Source organism: Harpia harpyja, chromosome 7 (assembly GCF_026419915.1).
Source record: "Harpia harpyja isolate bHarHar1 chromosome 7, bHarHar1 primary haplotype, whole genome shotgun sequence".
Classification (NCBI taxonomy): domain Eukaryota; kingdom Metazoa; phylum Chordata; class Aves; order Accipitriformes; family Accipitridae; genus Harpia; species Harpia harpyja.
This window is the reverse complement of record NC_068946.1, coordinates 49,979,014-50,001,040: the sequence shown is the minus strand read 5'-3', so window position 1 is coordinate 50,001,040 and position 22,027 is coordinate 49,979,014. Positions and strand designations below refer to the sequence as shown.

The following is a 22,027-nucleotide window of genomic DNA, read 5'->3' as shown; positions in this document are numbered from 1 at the left end:
TCACATACCAAAAGTGTCAAGTGGTGAAGAACAGAGGAAAAGGGAAGGTATGGGGAATACTAGCTAGCAGCCAAGACGGGAAGATAGCTCACCAGCTCACTCCGCCATTGGTGTAGGGAGAAAGAGGCTAAGGCTGGACCTTCTGCTGGTGGCTAGGGCAGGACCCAGACCTAATGGCCTCAGAAGCTCTGCTGACTTGATTCCTCTGACACCTGGGGATTTGGATTACCTACATCTGATTACTTTAGCCTTATGCTGTACAGCTCTGCTGTAAAAGTTACACCTGAGCCACCTGTAAGCTGCACATAGCTCAAGAGCCCTAGATTGGTCACCCCTACTCGGGGCAGACATGCTGAGCTGTGCTGTAGTGCTTCGTTCATACAAGCAACACTCAACATTTTAGTGTTTTGGTCAAACCACACTATTACTATACAGCGTATTCTTAACACCGACCAGTCTCTGAAACTTTGTCAGGATTCAGCAACAACAAAAGACAGCTTGAGTGCTGAGTTTTTCCCTTGTTCCGCTACAATGAAAAGACTCAACTTCACATGTGCGCTCAGGAAAACACAAATATGGACAAATTGTCTGGTTCCCATTAAAACCGCTCATCTACTTCAAACAATTAAAAATGACTGACTCTCATATTTACATGAATATAAACAGAGAAGTGGGGCAAAGGAGGAGAGAGGAAGCAATAATCATCCTACTTGCTTCCCTAACACCGGTCAAGTTTTCCTGACCTGTACCAAAGAAACACATAAGAGGATCATGAGAAAGGGAGAAGAACAAGACAAAGACTTATTTAACATGATATACTAGTGAAAAATAAAGTGAAAAGCTTCTTACCGGCATATTGTTTTTGCTATCAGGACAATTTTCATCCTTTTCCGCTTGAATCTGCTCCTGACTTCCTGATTTTATAAGGTTTTCAACTGGGTCTGTATCTTTAAATTCACCTTCTGAACCCTTCATTGCATCAGTTTCATCTTTTACAGTAAGAATATCAGACATCCTCATTAGAAAAGGTTATTTTAAAATTCTACAAGAAATATGGAACCTTTAGGACAAAGAAAAAGCAGATCACTGAGTAATTTTAAATTAATTTTAAGAAATTACATACCAAAATAGCTACCCAAAATAAACACGATTTTGCTGCAAAAAGGATTCCCCCTCCTGTTATGATATTTTTTCCTGTCTTGTATCAGAGGGAGAGTGATCATTTTCTTTTTAACCACTTTTACCAAGAGGCTTATAATAATAGACATCTATACAAACAAGAACTAAGAGCTACACTATAGGATAGCGCTTGCAGATTTTCTGTTCTGTATTTTGAAATAAACACCTGAGCATTCAGATACTCCAAATCAAACTAGCTTCCAACAGAAACAAAGGAAGCTTTTCTCATTTGAAAGGAAAAGAGAATTGCATATAGATTTATTTTAAAAGTGTTGAAAGTAAATAGATGAATCATAATGCACCAAGTGTGCAAACACTCATAAATTTCATTAAAACTTTGAAGTTTCCTAGTTGCCAGGTAACAACTGGAAAAGTTCTGAATGCAGGAACTACCTTACCTACTAAATGTCGTGAAACTAGTCTTCATAAAATTAAGTACACTCTCAAAAGCAATAAGAAAGAAAGAAAGAAAAGAAAGAAAGAAAGAAAGAAAGAAAGAAAAGAAAGAAAGAAAGAAAGAAAAGAAAGAAAAGAAAGAAAGAAAAGAAAGAAAGAAAAGAAAGAAAGAAAAGAAAGAAAGAAAAGAAAGAAAGAAAGAAAGAAAGAAAGAAAAGAAAGAAAGAAAGAAAAGAAAGAAAAGAAAGAAAAGAAAGAAAAGAAAGAAAAGAAAGAAAAGAAAGAAAGAAAGAAAGAAAGAAAGAGACAGCTTTCATAATTAGGATAATAACAACCATTATCAGTAATTATAACTTATAAAAATAGTTTTAAATACTATATAAAGATAACTCTAAAAAAATTAAAGCTATAACAGAACCACCCCAATTTTCCCTAAGAAAGACTTCTTGTCATTACTCAGCTACAGTGCAAGATGTAAAAACAAAAATTTTCCATTTCTTAAAAGAAACAAAGAATAAGATCTGAATGCTTAAAGTCCTACATAGAAAACAAATAACAATCAACTAACATTATGGAAAAGTCTAATTATTCTGATTTAGTACCTGATATGTCCTACAGTTTGGGGATTGTGGTCTCCCACAAAAATAAAATAAAATAATCCAAAGTTCCTTTTCACAGTTGTCAACCAAGATGTCAGTTGTAATGAACCATCTGGAATCTGGCAGGAGGAGTCCCATGTCCTTATCCCCAGTGTAGAGTCCTGGACAGAACTATGTTGTCTTGAATCAGCAAGAACATCCCTTTCAAATGCCTAAAAATCAACAAAGGAAATACATGATACTTTCATATTTGGGGCAGGATGGGAGAGGGAACACGATTACTTAAGTTTTTTGGTGTCATCATTTCAAGGAAAAAAGCACAGAAGAAATCAGCATTTGTCATATCTATTCATTGTACTCGCTTTATATAGCAGCAATAATATTTTTCATTAAACTTCCAAGATATTTCTGTATTACAGAGTCAACAAGTAGTCATAATAAACATTTTGTTGGCGCTCCTAGTGAAACCGTTTCCATACACAAGCAGGTATCTTCCAGAAGAGTCTGAAAAGACAGTTTGAAGTAAGCAGCCCAGCAGGCATGGAGGAGTAATAGGCCATGAAAGCTCACAAATGCATAGCAGCATTTTTCTCTTTGTGATCGTTAATAATCTACAAGCACAATACATAACCAATAATTCAGACAACTTGAATTACAGAAGACAATTTTATTTTATTCAACAAAGTAATTGCCCTTGAATGAGGTTTTACAGATTTCTACAAACCTGACAACGTTCCATCTTCTCTCTTTCTCAGATTTGCTTTTCTGAGAAATAAGTAGTATCACCACTCACAAGGAAGCATGCATTTGAGTGGTAGACAACAGACATCTAATAGCAAACAAAATGTAACCTATGAACATAGCAAAAATATCCTAAAGCAAAGAACACAAATAACTATCTTTCAAACCTGTGAAAGATACACTGAAATAAAATAGCTGAAAAGGATCTCTGTATTGCATTCCCCAAACACTTTTCTCATGACTAGTCAGGGGCTTATAAAACCAGTACAAATGACAATAAACATCAAGGATACCTTCTGTCACCTCAGTTGAGCTACTTAATTTCCATCTAACATGATAGAATTGTTTCAGGAAAACAAAGAAGTGAAAAACATCAGAATTGTTTGAAGTGAAATGAAGAAACAAATGAGACATTTACACCACGTTTATAACCACAATAATGTGGTTTAATTGATGTAGGTGAAGAATCTGAACTAAACTGTTCTCCTTCAAAGTAAAGAGTTGCACTACATGCAGGAAGAAAGGATGGAAAGACAAGTCGTGCAAGATCTTAATGTCTCCAACAAGTTGCTGCTTAGCTGAAAGAATATGAAAGCATTTAAGCATTCTGAAGTATGAGGTCACTAGAAAGCAATTAATATCAAAATTACAAGGTCAGGCTATGACAGTGCCAGTCTTCTATCAGTTTTAATGTTTTGTCAAAACAAGAGAGTTTAACATAAAATAACATAAGAGAAAACTAGCTAAATATAACACTGACTTTACATGAGAAAAAAGCCATATCCTGTTTGAAGAAAAACCTGCAGAACTGAAGATGGGAAGTAGGATTTACAATGAAACAAAAGAAAGCAAATACTTTGTATTCTCTACATTCCACAACAGTATCACCAGCTTATATTCAAATTGTTTTGTATACACATCAGGATACTGCAATCTCTTGATCCCCTCCTGGAAAACAACAACCATAAAACCAGCAGAAAGCAACACTTCACAAGATACGTGCACATAAAGAATGAAGAATAATGTACTTCCCCCCCCCCCCCCCCAATAAACCCTGCAAAAGAGATTTGGGTAAGAAGAATTTTAAATTATCATTTAAACAGTGTACAGCATTTAACGCATCTTCCTTTAGTGCTACAATATTTTAATACATCGTAAATAGTTACAACTCTGAGGAGAACACCTCATCATCCTGAACTACTCCCTCAATATGACTGAGAAGACTGCGATGGCAAGGAGCAGCAGCACAATGGCCCACAGACTTCCAGGATTCCTTGCAGCTGAGATTAACGCCTGACTACAATTACTTTTCTAGATCTGAAGAAACATACAGTTTGATAAGAGATATGAGATACTATAGACATTTTGACTTAAATCTTGCTGCAAAGAAGTATGGAAAATAAAGATAAAAGATGGGCTGTGATTCAGGTCTGTATAAGAGTCTATTCACTGAATCTAATGGAGGGGAAAGGATATAGGTGAAAGAACAAATTGGAAATAAAAATGTGCAGAAATGCAACAAAGGATATGCAGTACTGTTTGGTTGTTGAGTTAGTTTTTCCAGACAAATCCAGATGGTGATTTAAGACTTATGAAGAAGGTCAGATTAACAACCTTTACTGTAAACAAGACTTGAATAGAGATGCTGTTTGTTTTTGTTGACTGACATATGATTTGTATTGTATTTAGAGAAATGTTAAAAAAATATTAGTCCGAAGACAGGAAACAAACCATTTCTGTCCAGTTGTAAATATAATCTTGGAAATTAAGTGTAATTTAATTGCTACTCCCTACACAAGTCGCAATGTAGTAACTGTAACCAACATCTTTAAGTTTTTTCTTTAATTTGATCAAACTCACTAAGGGCTCCTGTCCCTTTGCAACACACTTAAAAAAAAAAAAAAAAAAGCAGCTATCTGCATACTCAGTTAGCAAAACTCATGCTGCAAACATATTTTCTTGCCTATGCCAATCCAGAAAACAGATGCACAAGAAAAAAGTCCTTGTATCTTCTACAACAACCTAACTGTAAAACCACTTATAACTTGTTATGAACAGATTTTTCACCTGCAGATAGATTTAAAGCCTGCAGATTTCGTGCTACGTAACCTACAGTAAAAGGGACAGAATCGAGGAAAAGCTGTATAGTTTCAATTCACACGAAATAATACGTATTTTTAGGTTTTACAGAAAGTAGCTATTTTGAGTCAACTGGAATCACTATATGCACACCCACAAGTAAATGACAAACCCTGTGCTTCAGATTAACAGCAAGACACACAAAATAGAAAGACAAATCTTTGCTTACCTGAAAAAAAAAATTCTTTTTTTTTTTTTTAAAGTAATAACAGCCATAGATTTATTGAAATCGTAATGCAACCTTGTGTTTGTGACCCACCATAGTGAGTTTCTAGTACTTGGATAACATTCCATCCCCAAAGTTTCCTCCAATTCAGACAATTTTCATAGCTGAGATAATTTGGTTCTAGTTTCTAAACTTGCACGGATTGGATTAAAAAAGACTTAAGAAATTTTATGTGCTGCATACAGCCCATCCTTATGCATCCCACCTCCCCACATATTTGGTTATTAATTTCTTGTGTCCCATGCAGGACAGGAAAAAGAAGCAAGCAAGAAGGTAAACCTTAGGACTCACTCTACTGTTTGGAGAGAAAATAGCTTCTAGTAAGCAAACTGATTAAGTTGATTTACACCAAATCCCAACATTGGCCATAGATTGGATGGCAATATAGACCAATATAGGTTAGCAGATTTTAGTAAGAGGGACATGATACCTCTGCCCTAAAATTATCCAAACAGTTGAAAGGACTGAATATTAGGGGTAGAACATAACCCGGTTTTGCACTTAAAAATTCAAGTAGCTAGCAACAGGTCTCATGAAAAAAGCCTTCCAATTTTAGTATCTTTCATAGGTGACAACAATAGGCACCTACTTTAATAGGCAGGAAGTACAAGGACTTGTATGTAAGAATGGAGGATAACATGTCATATTTATCATCTTTAGCCTTCAGGATTGCTGTCCCCATCTGAACACTTATTGTTGAAGTGTATGCTCTTCCCCTTCTTCGTTATATTGGTTACACTATACCACCACCATTCATCCTAAATTCTATTAATTCTTTTTCTGAGAAGTGGTAACCACTTCGTCTAGGCAACTATTCTGAATGTGCCCCTTTTCAGAGGGAAACCTGTTATTATCAGCTGTGAGGTGGAAGTCTAGTAATACCTAGGCATGTGCTTTTCAGTCAGAAGATCATAAAAACTGCCAATGCTGTGTTCTCATTGCTTGCTTTTGCACAACTCAGAGGACAAGCGATAAAAAAGACGACATCAAGCAAAGCCATTGCTGAGTTTTATGACAGAAGCCTCCTGAATCATGATACATGGAAAACCACTGGGTCCTTTGTTTCAGGTTCAGACTTGAAAAATCATCATATGCAAACCTACTAAATTGACTTGTAATGAGTGAGGATATTTCTGGGAACAGGATCTACTCAGCTTAATCCAATTTCCCTAATAGGCATCAAGACTTCCATCTCCTTGTTGGCAATGCAGATAGGGGCAGAGCAAAGCTTCCTGACAGAAGAAATCGATTCTTTTTCGTTTAAAAAGGAGGTAAAAGACAGAAGGTGACTTTTTGTTGTTGTTTTGTTCTTTGTTAAAGCTATTATTGATATCATTGCTGTCAAAAAGACCCCAGGAACAGCTGTCAAAATACCTGGTGTCAATCAAATTCAGGGCAGGAAATTGGATTAGAAGGGTGGGGGTGAAAAATCTACACTCAACATGCAAAGTGGACAGACACACTGTCAGTGGAAAAGTAAAATGAAAATTTATTTCTTAAACAGGCTTCTGTTCACCAGACATTTCAACAGAATTCTTGCACAGGTCTAAAGAGTATTCCTTGCTGTGGACAATATCCACCTACCTCACTTTTACTACGATCATAAGTAGTTTACCCCCTAACCTGACAGTCAAAATCAGTCAGTGCTAAATTCCCAGTGAGGCTTGTTTCGAGTCATTCAGACATCTCCAGACTGTATGCAGTGCCTTGTCTCAGCTCAGCATTTGTTCTAGTTACACGTAAAGCTGTACTTCTCTTCAGAAGTTGCTTTAACTTTATTATCCCAGCACTAAAGGCTGGAACTTAATTATCTGTCTGTATTCTCCCTGAAACCAGACCAAGTTTATGTGAAACAGTACAGAGAAAGCCATACTTGCTGTACTGTTAGAGTTTAAACAAGAGAAAGCAAAACCAATCAATGTATCAAAATTTGAAGCAGGAAGCAGCACTAGTTGTTTGTCTATCCCAGCACCAGAAGGCTAGCAACCATGGGAAAGACAGATGAGATACAGGACCAAGAAGCAGCTGGGGGTGGGGGGGAAGTAAACATTAAAGCACAGAGACAGGCAGTAAGAAAGTCTGATATTTGCCCCAGCTTTTTACATACACCTGAAAAATTTGTATAGTTTTGTTACACTTGTTATATAGTTTCCATATGCTAAAGTGAGAAGAGATACAGACAGAAACTGATTCTCCGATACCTCTAGATTTCCTGTAAGCATTCCTAAAACACTTCATACTTCCAAAGTCTTTCATGTCCTTCAGAAAAGCAGTCCTAGGGAAGACGAACACAGGATGTAATACAGAAGACTTCTGACCAGCAATCAGGAATCCTCCATTCACAACTACAAGAACCAACTTCATAATCAGACTAAGCGAAGAGGCTGGGAACATGCTCAAAACAGTGGGGATAGAGTTGAGAACAAACTATATTAATCTAACAAAAGATATCTACAATTAGACGTTTTTGCTGTCGGTTTGCTTTCGTTACATTTTATTTCTTAATTCTCCTAGCTCGGAGTCACAGAGCTGACATTCCTTTACTAAGAAGACAGACTCCTTTATGCATGCACACATGCCCAGAGGAATCACAGCAGTACATTATTTTCTGTACTATTTATGCTGTATTCCATTAAACTGAGAAGAATCAATGCTGGATTTACTTACTTCTATTCTGTCTGGAGCAGGATTATAAGGATAATCTTCCCTAGAGAGGAAGTATCAGAAAGAGGAAAAATGCATAAAAGATGCTCTGCACTAAACAACAATCACCTTTACTACAGAAAGACTAGACCAGTATTACCCTCATCAGAAGCTGTACTGCCTACTTAAGGGGAAATCTACAAATTCACCTGTTTTTCCTCTGGGAGACCTGAGCTTTGTATAGGATCCATGTTATTTCAAAAGCACTGTTACAGAAGTAGCTGCATGAGGAAAACAAAACGCCAACAAACACTGGCCTCTTAGCACAACTTACGTAGCAGCTTCATGCAGCAACTACCTCCACAGCTTAAGTGGAAGAACTGATTGATGAGTACAGCAAACTCTCTGGGAACAGAGTCTTGCCTTACCCCTAGCATATTGGTGATACAAGCCTTGCTTGGATGTGGAAGCACTAAATTTTTTTTTGGTTGGTTGGTTTTTTGTTGAGAAAGGTCAGGACCTTCCCTAGAAAAAGAGATTTTTGAAGACTCTTTTATAAAAGACTGGCCATAACAAGAGCTTTTCCAGCTATTTTTCACCTTAATTATTTTAGGAAATGTTTAAACACAATATAAACATATTTACATTAGCATCATAACCTCACGGTTCCTGTGATTAGAACAAACACCAACCCTCCCAACCAACCAAAAACACTCACAAAAAGTTATATATGTTTCTTTGTTAGGATTAAAGGGGAAAATGTTTATGCCTTAAACAGAAAGATACCAATCGAAATAATCTCATTCTTACATTAACAACAAAAACTATGGGTATAACTAAAAGAGAATTACTGCATCCAACTACTGCTTAGTTCTTGAGGACCACTATCTATCAGTTCTCAGAAACAATTAATTTTAGCAAGTTAGATTGATGCCTCAGACAGCCAAATCAACAGAGAACTCACTGCTGTCAAAAAAGGGAGGTCCTGCTTCTTCCTTGTTCTCCCTGTAGCCTCTGCCCCACGCTCTTGTAGCGTGGTCCCACCTTCGCATCAGCTCTGGTGCTTGCTGAGCTTTTCCATGGTGTGATTCCACAAGAAGTGACCAAGAACCATTAAAGCTCTTTTGCTAGGGTAGTTTTTGTTGGGCTACTGAGCTATGGTGGTGCACAGGAAGTTTATATGAGCACTAGCCAGCATGAAGAAAGCAACAAGAGGAACAGAGGAACAGCTGTACCTCATTCTTTTTGCAGTGGTGACTTTTATATCAGCTCTGCCCCAGTTGTCAGTTAAGGACACTTTTCAACATCACCAGACTAACCAAAATAAAGCTATGTGAAGGTGTAGATTAATACTTTTTTTTTTTTTGGGGGGGGGGGGGGATTAAATTATCTATTAACTGAGAGCCTGCAGGTGAATGCCGTGACAAAAGATGGACAAGCTGATAGGCACCTATATTTGGAACAGATTAGTCCCTTCTGGGAAATTTTATTTAGGGGAAGGGCAGGAAAAGGACTGGAAGAAACTGCCTCAGGTGATAAAGGAGAGGAAGGGAGAAGGAAAAATAAAAACCACACACAACCTTAAAAATCCTGACTTGGAGAGCAAGGGAGGATTCCAGAGGGAGCAACAATTCTCCTGCCCACAAATGGACCAAACTATACTCACAGATGCTCTGAGAGCCATAAGCCAGAGCCTGCAACCAAAGTTTCCCTCTCCCTCTCTCAATTAGTGCTTTACTTACCTCTGTGGCCCAAGGATCCAAAGACTTTTAAGATCCACCATGCAGCTTTTATAAAAATGTAGCAGCTGATCTTAAGATTACCATTCATTTAACAGAAAATTCAAAGCAGCTCTGTACAATTATGAGAGAGAAAAACTGGAATTATGAAGAGGCAGCTGTTCCCCTTTTAAAAAAAAAAAAAAACGCCAACACACACATAACTCTATGCACATGCTTTCTGCATGTTATCTTAGGTCTAAAGTTTGAGACCCATTAAACAACTAACTAGGGAGCAAAGAATCCTCCCTACCAAACTAGGATATCGTGCAGGTCTAATCTTAATAATAACATAGCATTTAAATGAGAAATTTGTCCATTTTTGAAGCATGAATCAAAAAAATTTCTTAATCTTGTTTACATTTATATACTGGAAAATGCTGCACAAATGAATCCATGCTGCACTGACTTAAATACACTTAAATCAAAGATTTATGCTTTTCCCAATGATACTATCTATACAGGTTTTAAAGTTATACATTAATCAGTTAACAACTGAATGCTATTTTACTGCATTAGCATTAGAAGATACTTTTTATTTGATTCAATTTACCAAGCTATTTAGTAATCAGATTTTCAAAGAAACAGCCTAGAGAGAGGAAGGAAAGACAGAGAGACATTGTCTTAAAACATGGCAGCAAGATTCACCAGAACGTATCTGCCAAACACCTACTTCAAATCTATATGCCCTTCGGACAGGTACATGTTACCAGCGCTATACTACCTGCACAGCAATAAAGCTGCATATCAGAAACAAAAACTGAAACTTGCCCTCAGTCTTGTAGTTCATTATACTTAAAGACCTCCTTTTCTTTACTGAGAAGTTTTGCATACTACAATCTCTCAAACAATTTTAAAAAACAATCTAGTGCCCCTCTTTGTCACACTCAGGCTATAAGATAGGACACTACCATTGTTCATAAGATAGTTGACAGGCTTTTAAAGAGGACACCTTTCACACTAATAGGCATGTGAGAAGCCAAGACACATTATTAGTAACTATCCCTCCCCCTTTTTTCATATTTTAAATTCTGAGCAATAATCTAAGGCTCTCTAACCCTGCCTTACCTTCTCCTGTGAGTCCACTACTGAATGCAATAGAAATGCTTAGCTGACAGTGACAAAGAATAACAAGATACCTCCTTCAGCAGTACAGTTGCATACACGAGAATAAGAAATTTAACTACCAGCAAGACTAAAGTGATCTTTATTCTACATATTGATAGAAAACTACACTATTAAGGTACTTATGGAGATCAGCAGGAGTTTGTTGTTGGCATTTGTTATCCATAAACTCAAAAATTCTGTCCTAGAAAACTTTAAATGTACACTGGTAGTCTGAAAAAACACTGGCACTATACAGTGCTGCTTCAGAGTAATCTGGAGCACTGGCTCCTTCGGAGGGGCAGCCGTTCCATTCTGCATAAAGCACTGTCATTCTTATATTAGTTCTCTTCTTGGAGTTCGTTTTGGACTTTTAGGATGCAAACAACCAGAGCAAAGTACATCAAAGGAAGTAAACAACTTTGTCTGGTTTCCTCATGGCATATGAAACAGCACTCAGGATGTAGCCCCTGCTACAATGTATTGTATTGTTTCTATTCAGGTATTCTTTTTGTGTGGTGCCAAAATATGCACTTTTAATTCAAAAAAAAAAAAAAGCAGGCAATTTAACCATTTTAGGAAAAGGAAAGGGTTGGCATACTAGGATACCACCTAAGAAAAAAAAAAACAACACACAACCCCCCCCCCCCCAAACACACTACAATCCTTGTTTTGACTAGGGGAGCTACGCAACATGAAGAACAATGGAAGTCCTCCTGACAGATCAGGAAAGTTCAATCCACGTTTCAACAGATGCAGGGTTTCCAATGAAATTACAGTTCTAGCATTGAACAATCTGTGTTTGATGAAAACTGACTTGGCTAGCATATGCATATTGTTATAAAACACAACTCTGTGGCTAGTCCACTCTCATTAGGGTAACTAAAATAATCTTAAATGGTTTATACACTATTTAAAGTTGTAGCTCCATTAGGATCTGTTCTCACCTTTTTTTTTTTTTTAATAGCTGAAGAGGGAGAGAGAGGGAAAGAAAGTAATTTCTGAAACAGACTTCAAGACAGTTAACTAAAAACTATTTTTTATATCATTGTCTCACTGGCAAGCATCTGCACCGGCTTATGTATGTTGGCAGACAAAAGCCATTTTAGCCTGAAAACTATTATAGCATTAACCTTTCAAGAATGACATACCTCAAATAGCAAACCATTAGGTTAGTGGAAAATACATATGTTGAATGGTGAAGCCCCTCCTCCCCCAAAGAACATGCCTGTCTAAAGGCATGAGGAAAGAACTATTTAGAAATGCTTGTCAAATACAACATGACATATCTTAGGTTTTGCTAGCATAGTTCTGTTGGCTTGGGGAGTGAAAAATGAATGCCCTTCTCACATGACATTGCTGTACCAGCAAAAGCTCTGTAGAAACAACTATGCTGACAGAAGATTTTGTTGGCTTAGCTTACATCATTCAGAGAAACATAACTGACAGCAGAAAAACTCCTCCTGTCTCTTAAGCCATTTCTACTCTGGGAGCTCTAAGGCACATATACATACAGTTCTGCATCCGTGTCCCCCCACTTCAAGCCATTTCATCTTTCAAGCAATCCCCAGCTCTTCCCTTTCGATCCTTATTTTGTTTATATTGCATGCTCACCCATCATCCTTTATCAGCTCCTTTTGCCATCTTGCATAATTTTTTTTCCATAAAATTTTCACTCGTTTTCAAATATATATTTAGAAAGCCTCCAACAATTCCATGAAACACAGTCTATAATACTACACAGCACAAAACTCTGCATCACTGTATAATACTGTTGTGTATTTAATACTGTTAGGTCATCGAGTCATTCAGAATGAGGACCCAAAACTGAAGCATCTACCTGTTTTAAACTATCAAATAGAAATAGTCAGTTGTCTTATTAAAAACAGCTCTTAAAACCTGAAGAAGAATCACTTGTTATTAGATCATTCCCTAAAGCTAGATTTCTAGCATTAAGGCCTTAAAATGGAATAGAAAGAATCACAATATGCTTTTCCTGTGTCTGTTGGAAATCAAATTATTTGTAGGAAAAAAAAAAAAAAACCCACCAACCCTGATTTTCCATTTACGGTGTTATCAATGCTTACTAAATGTCATAGAGGTTTTACAGCACAATAAAGTATAGCCTGAGCTGTTTAAGGTTGTTTTAAAAAAAAAAAAAAAAATTAAAAACTTGTTTTATGTTACCAAACTATAAACTAACCAAAGGTATCTTCAAGAGTCTTTTCAGCTCAGCATTGATTAGTATTAGCATATTAGAAACAAGACAGAAGTAGGAGTACATAAATGTTTTCAGTTCAGATGCAGTAAAAAAATCTTGCTACTCAAAACACTTAACAGAAAACATGTAACAAATAAAGTACATGCAGAAAACACATATCATCAAATAAAGTGCATGCCATATACATGTCCTCAGATGATACAGTAGCAAACTAAAACCTCAAAATAGTCAGATTGATTCCCCCCTGCCAGTTATTTTAAGTAAATAAACTGAAGCACTGCCTGTGACTATTTTCAGTGGATATCCTTCATATAGCAGCTTTCTTAAAAGATACACATTTTCATTTCATTTAGAAAACAGCCATCCAGAACTGCACACAGCAACTAACAATTTTTTATATGGAACTCAGGTTTTATTCTTAGAATATATAAGTTTATGTTTTTCCTTCGGCATTTCCATCAGTAACAAGAGGAAAAAAAGGGTCTCTAAAATAGGCACACAAATTTCAACAGTGGATGGTAGGAACAGACTCCCAGAGTTAGCAGGTCAGATTAAAGATTCTGTTTAGGGCCCTAGATACTCAAGATTATGAAATGGACTTGGTTTTCAAAGAAGTTATAAAGCAAAAGCTTCAAATACAACAGGTACTTTCCCCCTTATAACAAGGATCACTAACTTAGTGAATTACTATACCACTATGGTCTCTCCCTGCATAAAGTAAAATACAGATAAAACACACCAAAGCAAACAACAACAGAACTGCGACAAAACTTTCCATGGAGCGCTATCAGTACTCTCACCTATGTATTGTTTCCATAGCTTCAAAAAATACTACATCACATCAACAATATACATACATACATCATCTGGTAGCTTAAAAATCTGCTTATTATAAGCATCATGTAACCACAAATCAGAATTTTAAGACTGTCTATCTAACAACATTAATACACTTTAGCAGTGTATTTCTGCTCAGTTTATAACAAAGCCATAGCAGTTCTGATGTCTGCTTTGATACCGCAGAAACCTGAAAAAAAAAAAAAAAAATCTAAGCGACCATTGATCTTCATGGAATCAAGTGTCATGATTTTTAATAGCCACCCAAAGTTACTTGTTATCTCAACAAAAGGAAATTTGGTCCTCAATACAAAAAGAGTCATCAACATCCTGCATAGGAAAAAAAAAATTTATGTAGCCTACTGTAAATACTCTTGCTATTTTCATTTGAAATCCACTTTTCAGTTCAAAACTTATCTTTATGAATGCCATTATTAAATGAGATGATATAAGAAAAAGTCTTTTTACAGTCAGTTTTTCAAGAAAGAAGAGATTTAGGGATGCTGATGATCTCTGTTAATTGATTAGGCCTAAAATGGCTTTTGTGGAAAAAAAGGAAAACCACATGCAAACTACAATTTGTCTACAGACAGTTTATTCTTCTCCTTTCAGACAGTGTTTAAATACCCTATTTGAGAGCTCACATACCTGCATCATATTGGCATTTTGCTTCATTATGCAGTTACTGAAGACGTGCTTTCCATAATATCTCATACAAGGCTCTGCGTGTGCCTTTAGAGAGCGTACTGCACAGACGTGCTTAGCTGATCACTCGGCATCCGTAGGTCCGCACTGAAGCAGTCTGTTGAGGCACTTGCTGAAGCCTCTGAGACAATAGAAAATCAACAGCTGGGCACCGTGCTGTCAGTGACACCCAGCCAGTCACCACACACAGCCACCAAAATGCGCAGAGCCTATACTGAGCTCTTCATTAGCAATTCACAAGCAACTGATGCAAAAGCCTTCTGAAGCTGTGAATGTGCTATAAAATGGCTGTACAGATTTTAATCACTTTCGCCATTAACAGACTACTCTCAAAATGAAAGTTTATACCACGCTACAAAAAATTTTGATGTGACACAGAAGTAGGACAAAAATGTTCATACTGTAAAGATACTGATTTCCTTTCTAAACATTTTTATTTCTTCAGTTTGGTATTGTGAACACAACTTAAAAACCCATCAGTAAGTTATTTCACAGTGTCAGCAGATCAACGCAGTTGCCATCAGCAGTATGAATGCCATGACAATTTTCTGGACTGGCACATAACTGCTATCAGAACCCAAATAAGGAAGAAAAACATTTTCTGAACAGAGGGGTAGAAAAAAAAGCCAGTTATGATATCCTAATTATCATACTTCCAAAATCAGTATCCAGACCAGGGGTCTATAATTTTCTTGCTTGTGAGAAACTGCTATCCCTACCCCATCTGTAGCATTAGCACAGTGCTCAGTCGTACTACTGCAGAATGATAATCCCCCTTCTGTACTTCTCTAGCAACCACTCTGAAGAATCCTGCATACCAAGTAAGGCTGGAAGGCAAATGGAGCAGTGTTTTTAATTTGGGGGCTCCAGAGAGGGGATGTGTGATCTTGGGATGCTATAATTCTTGATCAACAGGAGATCAGGACCCTATATTTTTAAGTAACAAGGTTAAAAAAACCAGTAATAAAAAAAAATATATATATATGTGTGTATATATATACACACACACTTCTATAGTATAATACGCATAGGAAATAATAAGTGACAAAAAAAACAACCACAGGAAGATTTAGAGCTGCAGCAGCAGTCTCAGTACCAAAATACCTTTTTATAAATATAAACAAAATACACATAAAAATATTTTTTGGTATTGAGACAGCTACAGTCTGTGAAAGGTCTAAATCTTTCTATGCTTGTTATTCCCCTCTTCTGCTACCTCTGTGCCCCACCTTTAAAGCCTCCACTCTTACTGGCTGCAAATGGCAGTGGCGCACACTCCATACATCTCGGCAGTCATCCCTGACCAGCAAGATCATATGGGGGGGAAAAAAAAAAAAAAGTAATCCTTTTTCCTTTAGCTGAAATTGGCAGCTCCTGGAATACCTGTTTTTTTCTTGTGCATGGCAGGTTCAATGTAACTGCTGGCTATCCCTCTTCTCTACTTGACAGTTACCTCCTTACATTAGTACACAAGCCAGCTATATTTCTACCCCAGGCTATGGCTTCAGGTATGCAGACAACAGATAATGCTGCACCACCTCACACGTGTTGCCTCATTAACACGCCCAATTAGCTCCCAACAGACAAGTCCATAACAACTCGAAGAAAATACATACAAAAGGCATAGTTCTTGGAGGCCCATGATATTTTCACAAAGGTTTCACCTCTTCTCTTTCATCTGGTCTGCCCTGGGAGCATTATTTGTCATGGTTAAAGACTTCTTTGGCAGGATGTTAGAGCAGAAAATTCTGGTTTGGGTGGTTTGGTTTTGGGTTTTTTTGTTTTGGTTTGGTTTTTTATTTTTTATCATATAATGAATTCTATATAGGTGAACACCTATGAGCAGAAGCCATTCATTGCACGGTCTGTACTCTGACTGCTGCCAAAGAGAATAGTTTTTAATTTTTGGACACATTATACACATTACATTAATGTCAACATAATCTTTTAAGTAGTCTCCTTACACGACACTAGGAAAACATGTCGGTGTGCATGTGTGTATCTAACTACTGTAATAGTCAGATTTGGTATTCACATACATCACAGCAGAGAACCTAGGAATACTTTTTTCATCAGTAAGATCAGCAACAAGGTACAGCTAACCCCAAACAGGAAATAAAGCAGTACCCAAGGGAAAATGAGAACTGGGCAATGAACTACTGCTATACTCTACACTGCCCCTTAGAATATTTTTGTTAGTTTTCCTAAAACTCACAGACCCACACATTAGAAAGAGTCGTGAACATATCATTTACCTCTTTGGCTTTTATTAGCTTCTGTAACTCCTATCCTGAAGACTGTCATCCCACAGGAGAATATAGACTGGTCTGGGTTTACTTTCTCAAAAGCAAATCAAAACCTTTTTTCACCCTACACAAATTTATTGGTCTGCTCTAACTGATGGATTAAAAATGGGAATACCAATCACTACGTTCACCCACCTCCCCACCCCACTGCCGCCATAACTAGAAGCTTATCCTTCAGCAGGAGCTTTAAAAAAAAAAAAAAAGTCTCTTTGAATTCCATGAGGCACTTGCACATAATCCCCACCTTCTAGATGTCCAGATTCTATTAGATAACATTCCTCCTTTCCAGGAGTTCACTGTTTCTCATTATTTCCAATAGAAGAGAAACTCTAATACCTTTCCCTCCTGGAAAAGGTTAGACCACGTATCTAATCAGAGAGCAGAGGAGAATGCTATAAGAAAAAAAAAAAAATTGGAAAAAGGAGAAGTTCCAAGCCAAGAACAAAGCAGGCTGGTATACACTATTACACCCTACACGCAGTAGCGCTACAGGCTCTTCTTGTGACTTCAGATGTGTGTCAGAACTATGGAATAAACTTCATCTTAACACTTCTGAGTTTCCGTTTCTGCAAAAAGGCTGTATAAATTGTAATCTTGTCGAGAACAATTGATAATTAAAAACAGACTCTTAAAAAAAAAAAAAGTCAACCAACCAACCCACAAATAAGATGTGCTGTGTATCCATGGCCAGTTAAGTCTGTTAAGTACCATTGTTACTGCCCTTTTGAATAAAAGCATAGAAAGGTAAGACATATGGTCAAGTGAAAAAATTTATACTAGGAACCAACATAATAAAATTGTCTGCATCTTTAAAACTGCAGAATTTTAAACAAAAATGAAAATGTCAACTTAAAGGCATACCACAAAGCTATCAGTAAAATTTGACAGTACAGTATTCAGTGCAACTTTCTGTAGTAAGTTTTCATAAGCTGCACTCTACTAAAAGGCGCCTCTTCTGCATATTATGTTATGAATACAAACAAATACAAAAGGGGGAGATAAAAACCACATTTTGTTCCTATAATTTTAAAACGGGTGGCAGGAGGCGTTAACACCTACATTAAGTAAGTGCAAACTACGAAGATTTAGGATCTTTCTATTCCATGGCTGTAGCAAGAGTGGATTTGAATCCCTCTACTAAAGTTTGTACAATCTGTTGTACTTCAACTCTACTTTCCTTCCCATCAGGTTGTTTTCTTCCTTTCAGTTGCCGCTGTTCCATATAGACTGGTGCGGGAAGGTGTGGGTTTTAGTGGTGGATTTCATTAAAGTGGGAAATGGGAAAAGACTGCTGAAGTGAAGGGAAAGAAAAAAAAAAACCAGAGGCAATCTATGGTGGAAGATCCCCAAATGCAGGTCTAGTTATTATAATTACTATTAGATTAATCTTTCAGTTCCTTCACAGGGAGGCTTCTTTACACCCACTACACTGAAACCACAAGAAAACCACCAATGCCTACAACAACCAAAGTTTTCCTTAAAGATATGAGAAATAATTTTTAGCTTAATATTAAAAGTCTTCAGGGCTTCTGTGCTTAACATTAAAAAAGAAAAGAGCATTTTGACAGGAAACAATAGTTACCTGAAATATTCCTGCCTAGGAAATGTACTGCATAAATGCTTGTTTGATGTTGTGTCTACAGCTCTATGAATGCCTTTATACAGAGATTATGTCAAACGCAACTATGTGTAAATGAACATAGAAATAACATATTAACATATATGAAACAGGAAAATAATTTGAATCAAGTATCATAAAAATAATGCCTTAATGCTTCTCTTAAATGAGATAAGACACAGAATTAATATGCTTAAGATACATAAAAAACTTATCCTGGAAACAGGAGTTGGAGCTCTTGGGGATAGTTTATAACTGCATTAGCAACCCTGACTTAGTTGATCTTCAACTCAGAACACTCATAAATTGTATCTGTTATCAAACGCACACAATTACATTTGCTGAAACACTATCTAACAGAATAGGTATTATAAGCTCAGAAACAGATATGCAAATACAAAGTTTCAATTCAATTTAAATTTCAAAGCAATTCCACATATCGAGCATACAGGACAGATACTCAAGAGATAAATGAAAAAATCTAGAAAGCAATCAGATGCTTGCTAAAGGAGGAAGGATTCTCTAGGCTTGCTCGAGAAAAGAAAGTGAAGATATGTAACACAGCCACAACCACTTAAAAACCATTTTCCTAACAAAACAATACTCTCTATGATAGTTGTACTGAAAACCTCAATACAAGTGATTGTGGAAATTGATTTTTTTTTTTTTTTCCAACTCATGACAAAATTACACATCTCTGTAAGGGGCCAAAGTGCACCATCAAGTCCCCAGTAGCTGACTCACAGAATAGAGGTGACTGGACTGCCCTGAATGAAATTTTCTTTACAACTTGAACAGGAGTATTGATACAGACAGAAATTCAAACTGATTTAAAACAGCAAAAAAATAGCATGCTTTGTTACATAGGATATACTTGGGAAGCAGGTGTTACTGGCTCTGCAATAACCAATCACTTGAGGCACAAGGGCCCTATATTCCCCCAAACAACTCACAGTAAGATTTACAGGCCTGTACATTTTCAGGGCAGAAAAGACAGGACACAAACTCCTGGAGAAGGAAGCACACAGCTAACAAACTGAAATGTTATAACTAACAACAGCCTTTCCTTTTAGAAGAAACAACAAAGGAAGAGAAAGAAAATTAGTTCTTTGGAGACTCATAAAGAACAAGCTAAAAAGTAAGCCTTTGGTCCAACCAAAAGACATTTAAGAAAAAGCTTGAGAAACAAAAAGCTTAAGAAACAAAAAGCTTAAGAAATACTAGAATGGGATACTTTAAGTCAGCTAATTATCACAATTCCAAAATGAAGTTTATCTGTAAACCTAAAGGAAATAGAGCAGCTTTTCTCTGTTACATGAGAAAGGGAGACACTTAACAGTGTAAGAAATGTTTGGCCTATCTACATGAACTTAACATGAATGCCTATTCTGTATTTAGTTCATATAATCTCCCTATAAAAACCTCTCACTTCCAAGAAAGCACAAACCCTCAAGCACTGCAATTTCATTCCTTTGCACCACAAGCACAGTTTAAACAGTACAGTGATGAAGCTAAAATAAACATCTTTCTCTGGTGGTTTTATTTTTGTTCCAAGAAGTGAAATATATCCTCATTCTTACTAGTATAAATGAAACAATCCTACTGCTGTGTAGAAGCTAGTCACCAATTGGCTATGGTTACTAGATAATGCCAAAGTGTTGTCCAGGTCTAAGTACAGCAGACTTTAAGCTGAAGCCCTAAATTTAAACAATCCCCAAACACTGACTGTGCAAAGCAAGTCTTAAACAATAAATGCAATTAAGTTTCAAATGCCTTCTGGACAATGAATACCAGATGAGCAAGTGTTTGTCTGGTGGGTCCATTTGTAGGGCTGATTGCTGATGAAAGGCTAACTTGTTAATTAAAAAGTCTAGAGTAACAGTATAAAAACAAGCTGAAGAAATACTTCTAGCATTCACAGAATTGAAGACTAAAAATCTCTTTACAAGTACTCACTGTAACAATCAACTACAAAAATACCAAATATATCTCTGGGTATAAGTAAGCTTCTGGTGCTATGTGGAGTACAGAAATTCTACATAATTAAATAAACTAACATTCACATGACAGTGAATGTTAACATTCAGTTAACTAACAGTCACAGACTTTTCAAAGGAAAAAAAACCCGACCAACCAAACTGGGCATCTCTCAAAGTAAAGAGAAGGTATTACTAAGAATGTGTAAGGGATGTTTTGGGGACCAGGTAAAGAAGCAGCTGAATGATATATTCTGTCCAATTCTTCCCCTCTTGAACCAGGCAACTCTAATCTCTTGTTTATTTCAAGGAGTGAGGAAGACTTAGCAGAAAGAAAATTCTAGTAGAAGATGATCCTACAGTTATTGAGGTAGTCATTCACTTCATTAATTATGGTCCTTAAGGTCATGCTTAGTGAAGCAAAAAAACCCCCCAAAAACAAGCCCCAAAATCTTTTCCTCTAGAAGACATATTAGAACATATTTTAGAAGGCCATATTTCTCATTTTCTGAGAGCTAGATAATTGTGTTACACGAGAAAGGGAAAAGAAAGACTACCAGTAGAAGCTCTAGCCTATCTCCATAATCTGGAATAAGAACCACTCAGATTACATTCAACCACAGATTGATTTTTGAGATCTAGAGAAAATATTGTTGCTTAATAAACTAAACAAAGTATGGCTTCTGCAGTTTAATCAAGCAACTGAGAAATGTCTCATGCTAAACAATGGAGTGAATATATCACAAAGCCAGACTAAAGATCAATTACTTAGTTTTGTCAGATACATGTTTTATCACTGTAATCTCCGTCTTTCCACTCCCAACTGTTCCTATTACCGAACATTCTCATTCACTGTTACTTCTAAAAAACGGGCCTATAACCCTTTCAAGACCTTCGTATTTTCTCCACAAACAACCTAACCTATTTCATTGTTAATAAAAGAAAAAAATTAAAGGAATTGTAAATTTAGTCTCAAGATGATAAATGCACGCAAACCTAATGAACACACTATGTCTAGTTTTGCATTCATATGTTGATATTAACTTTTTCCTGAACTGTAGTTTAAATTCAGACTGTTCTAGACATTCTGCTTTTAAACAGTCTCATCCAAATGCCAGACATCAGCTAAGCAGAAAATTAAGCTACTCACTTGCAGCTTGGAGTTTAAGGTCATCCTAACTGCCTGAAAGCAAAAACTGTAATATCCTCTCAGCCACATGAGGTTCATTGTGTTTGGGGTTTTTTTAATGAAAAAGCAACAGTCTGAGCAAAAAATAACATCTCTGATACATTTCCTCTGGGCTTCCCCATAACTGACCCAGTAAGTGGACTGACATAGTGGGCCAGGCACATGAAGGTCCCAGATGCTGAACAGGAGTTTTTTAAAATCACAGTATCTGCTTGAAGTACCAACACTCAAAACAAACTTGTGTTGTCTCACTGGACATATTTTTCCATTTTTCTCCCAATTTTTTTTCATAACAAAACCTGGTCTCCATAAGGTACGTGATATGCAAATAATCATTCTTTAGAATGTACTGATTTTGAAACCATGCTGT

At 36.7% G+C, this 22,027-nt stretch overlaps 1 protein-coding gene across 21 annotated transcripts in view; it reads right to left on the bottom strand.

Moving 5' to 3' along the window:
• The window catches only part of R3HDM1 (R3H domain containing 1), a 94,678-nt gene that overhangs the window by 57,328 nt on the left and 15,323 nt on the right, over positions 1–22,027 (bottom strand). For 18 of the 21 annotated variants that reach the window (XM_052792751.1, XM_052792750.1, XM_052792757.1 and 15 more), the window contains 2 exons: positions 2,178–2,386; positions 850–1,060 (listed from right to left, as the gene is read on the bottom strand). In XM_052792751.1, coding sequence (XP_052648711.1) covers positions 850–1,020 — 171 coding nt within the window. In that variant the 5' untranslated portion in view covers positions 1,021–1,060; positions 2,178–2,386. Of the gene's footprint in view, positions 1–849; positions 1,061–2,177; positions 2,387–9,665; positions 9,681–14,511; positions 14,529–22,027 lie in introns of those variants that run through there. The other 3 variants (XM_052792753.1, XM_052792754.1, XM_052792755.1) reach the window with 3 other exon arrangements.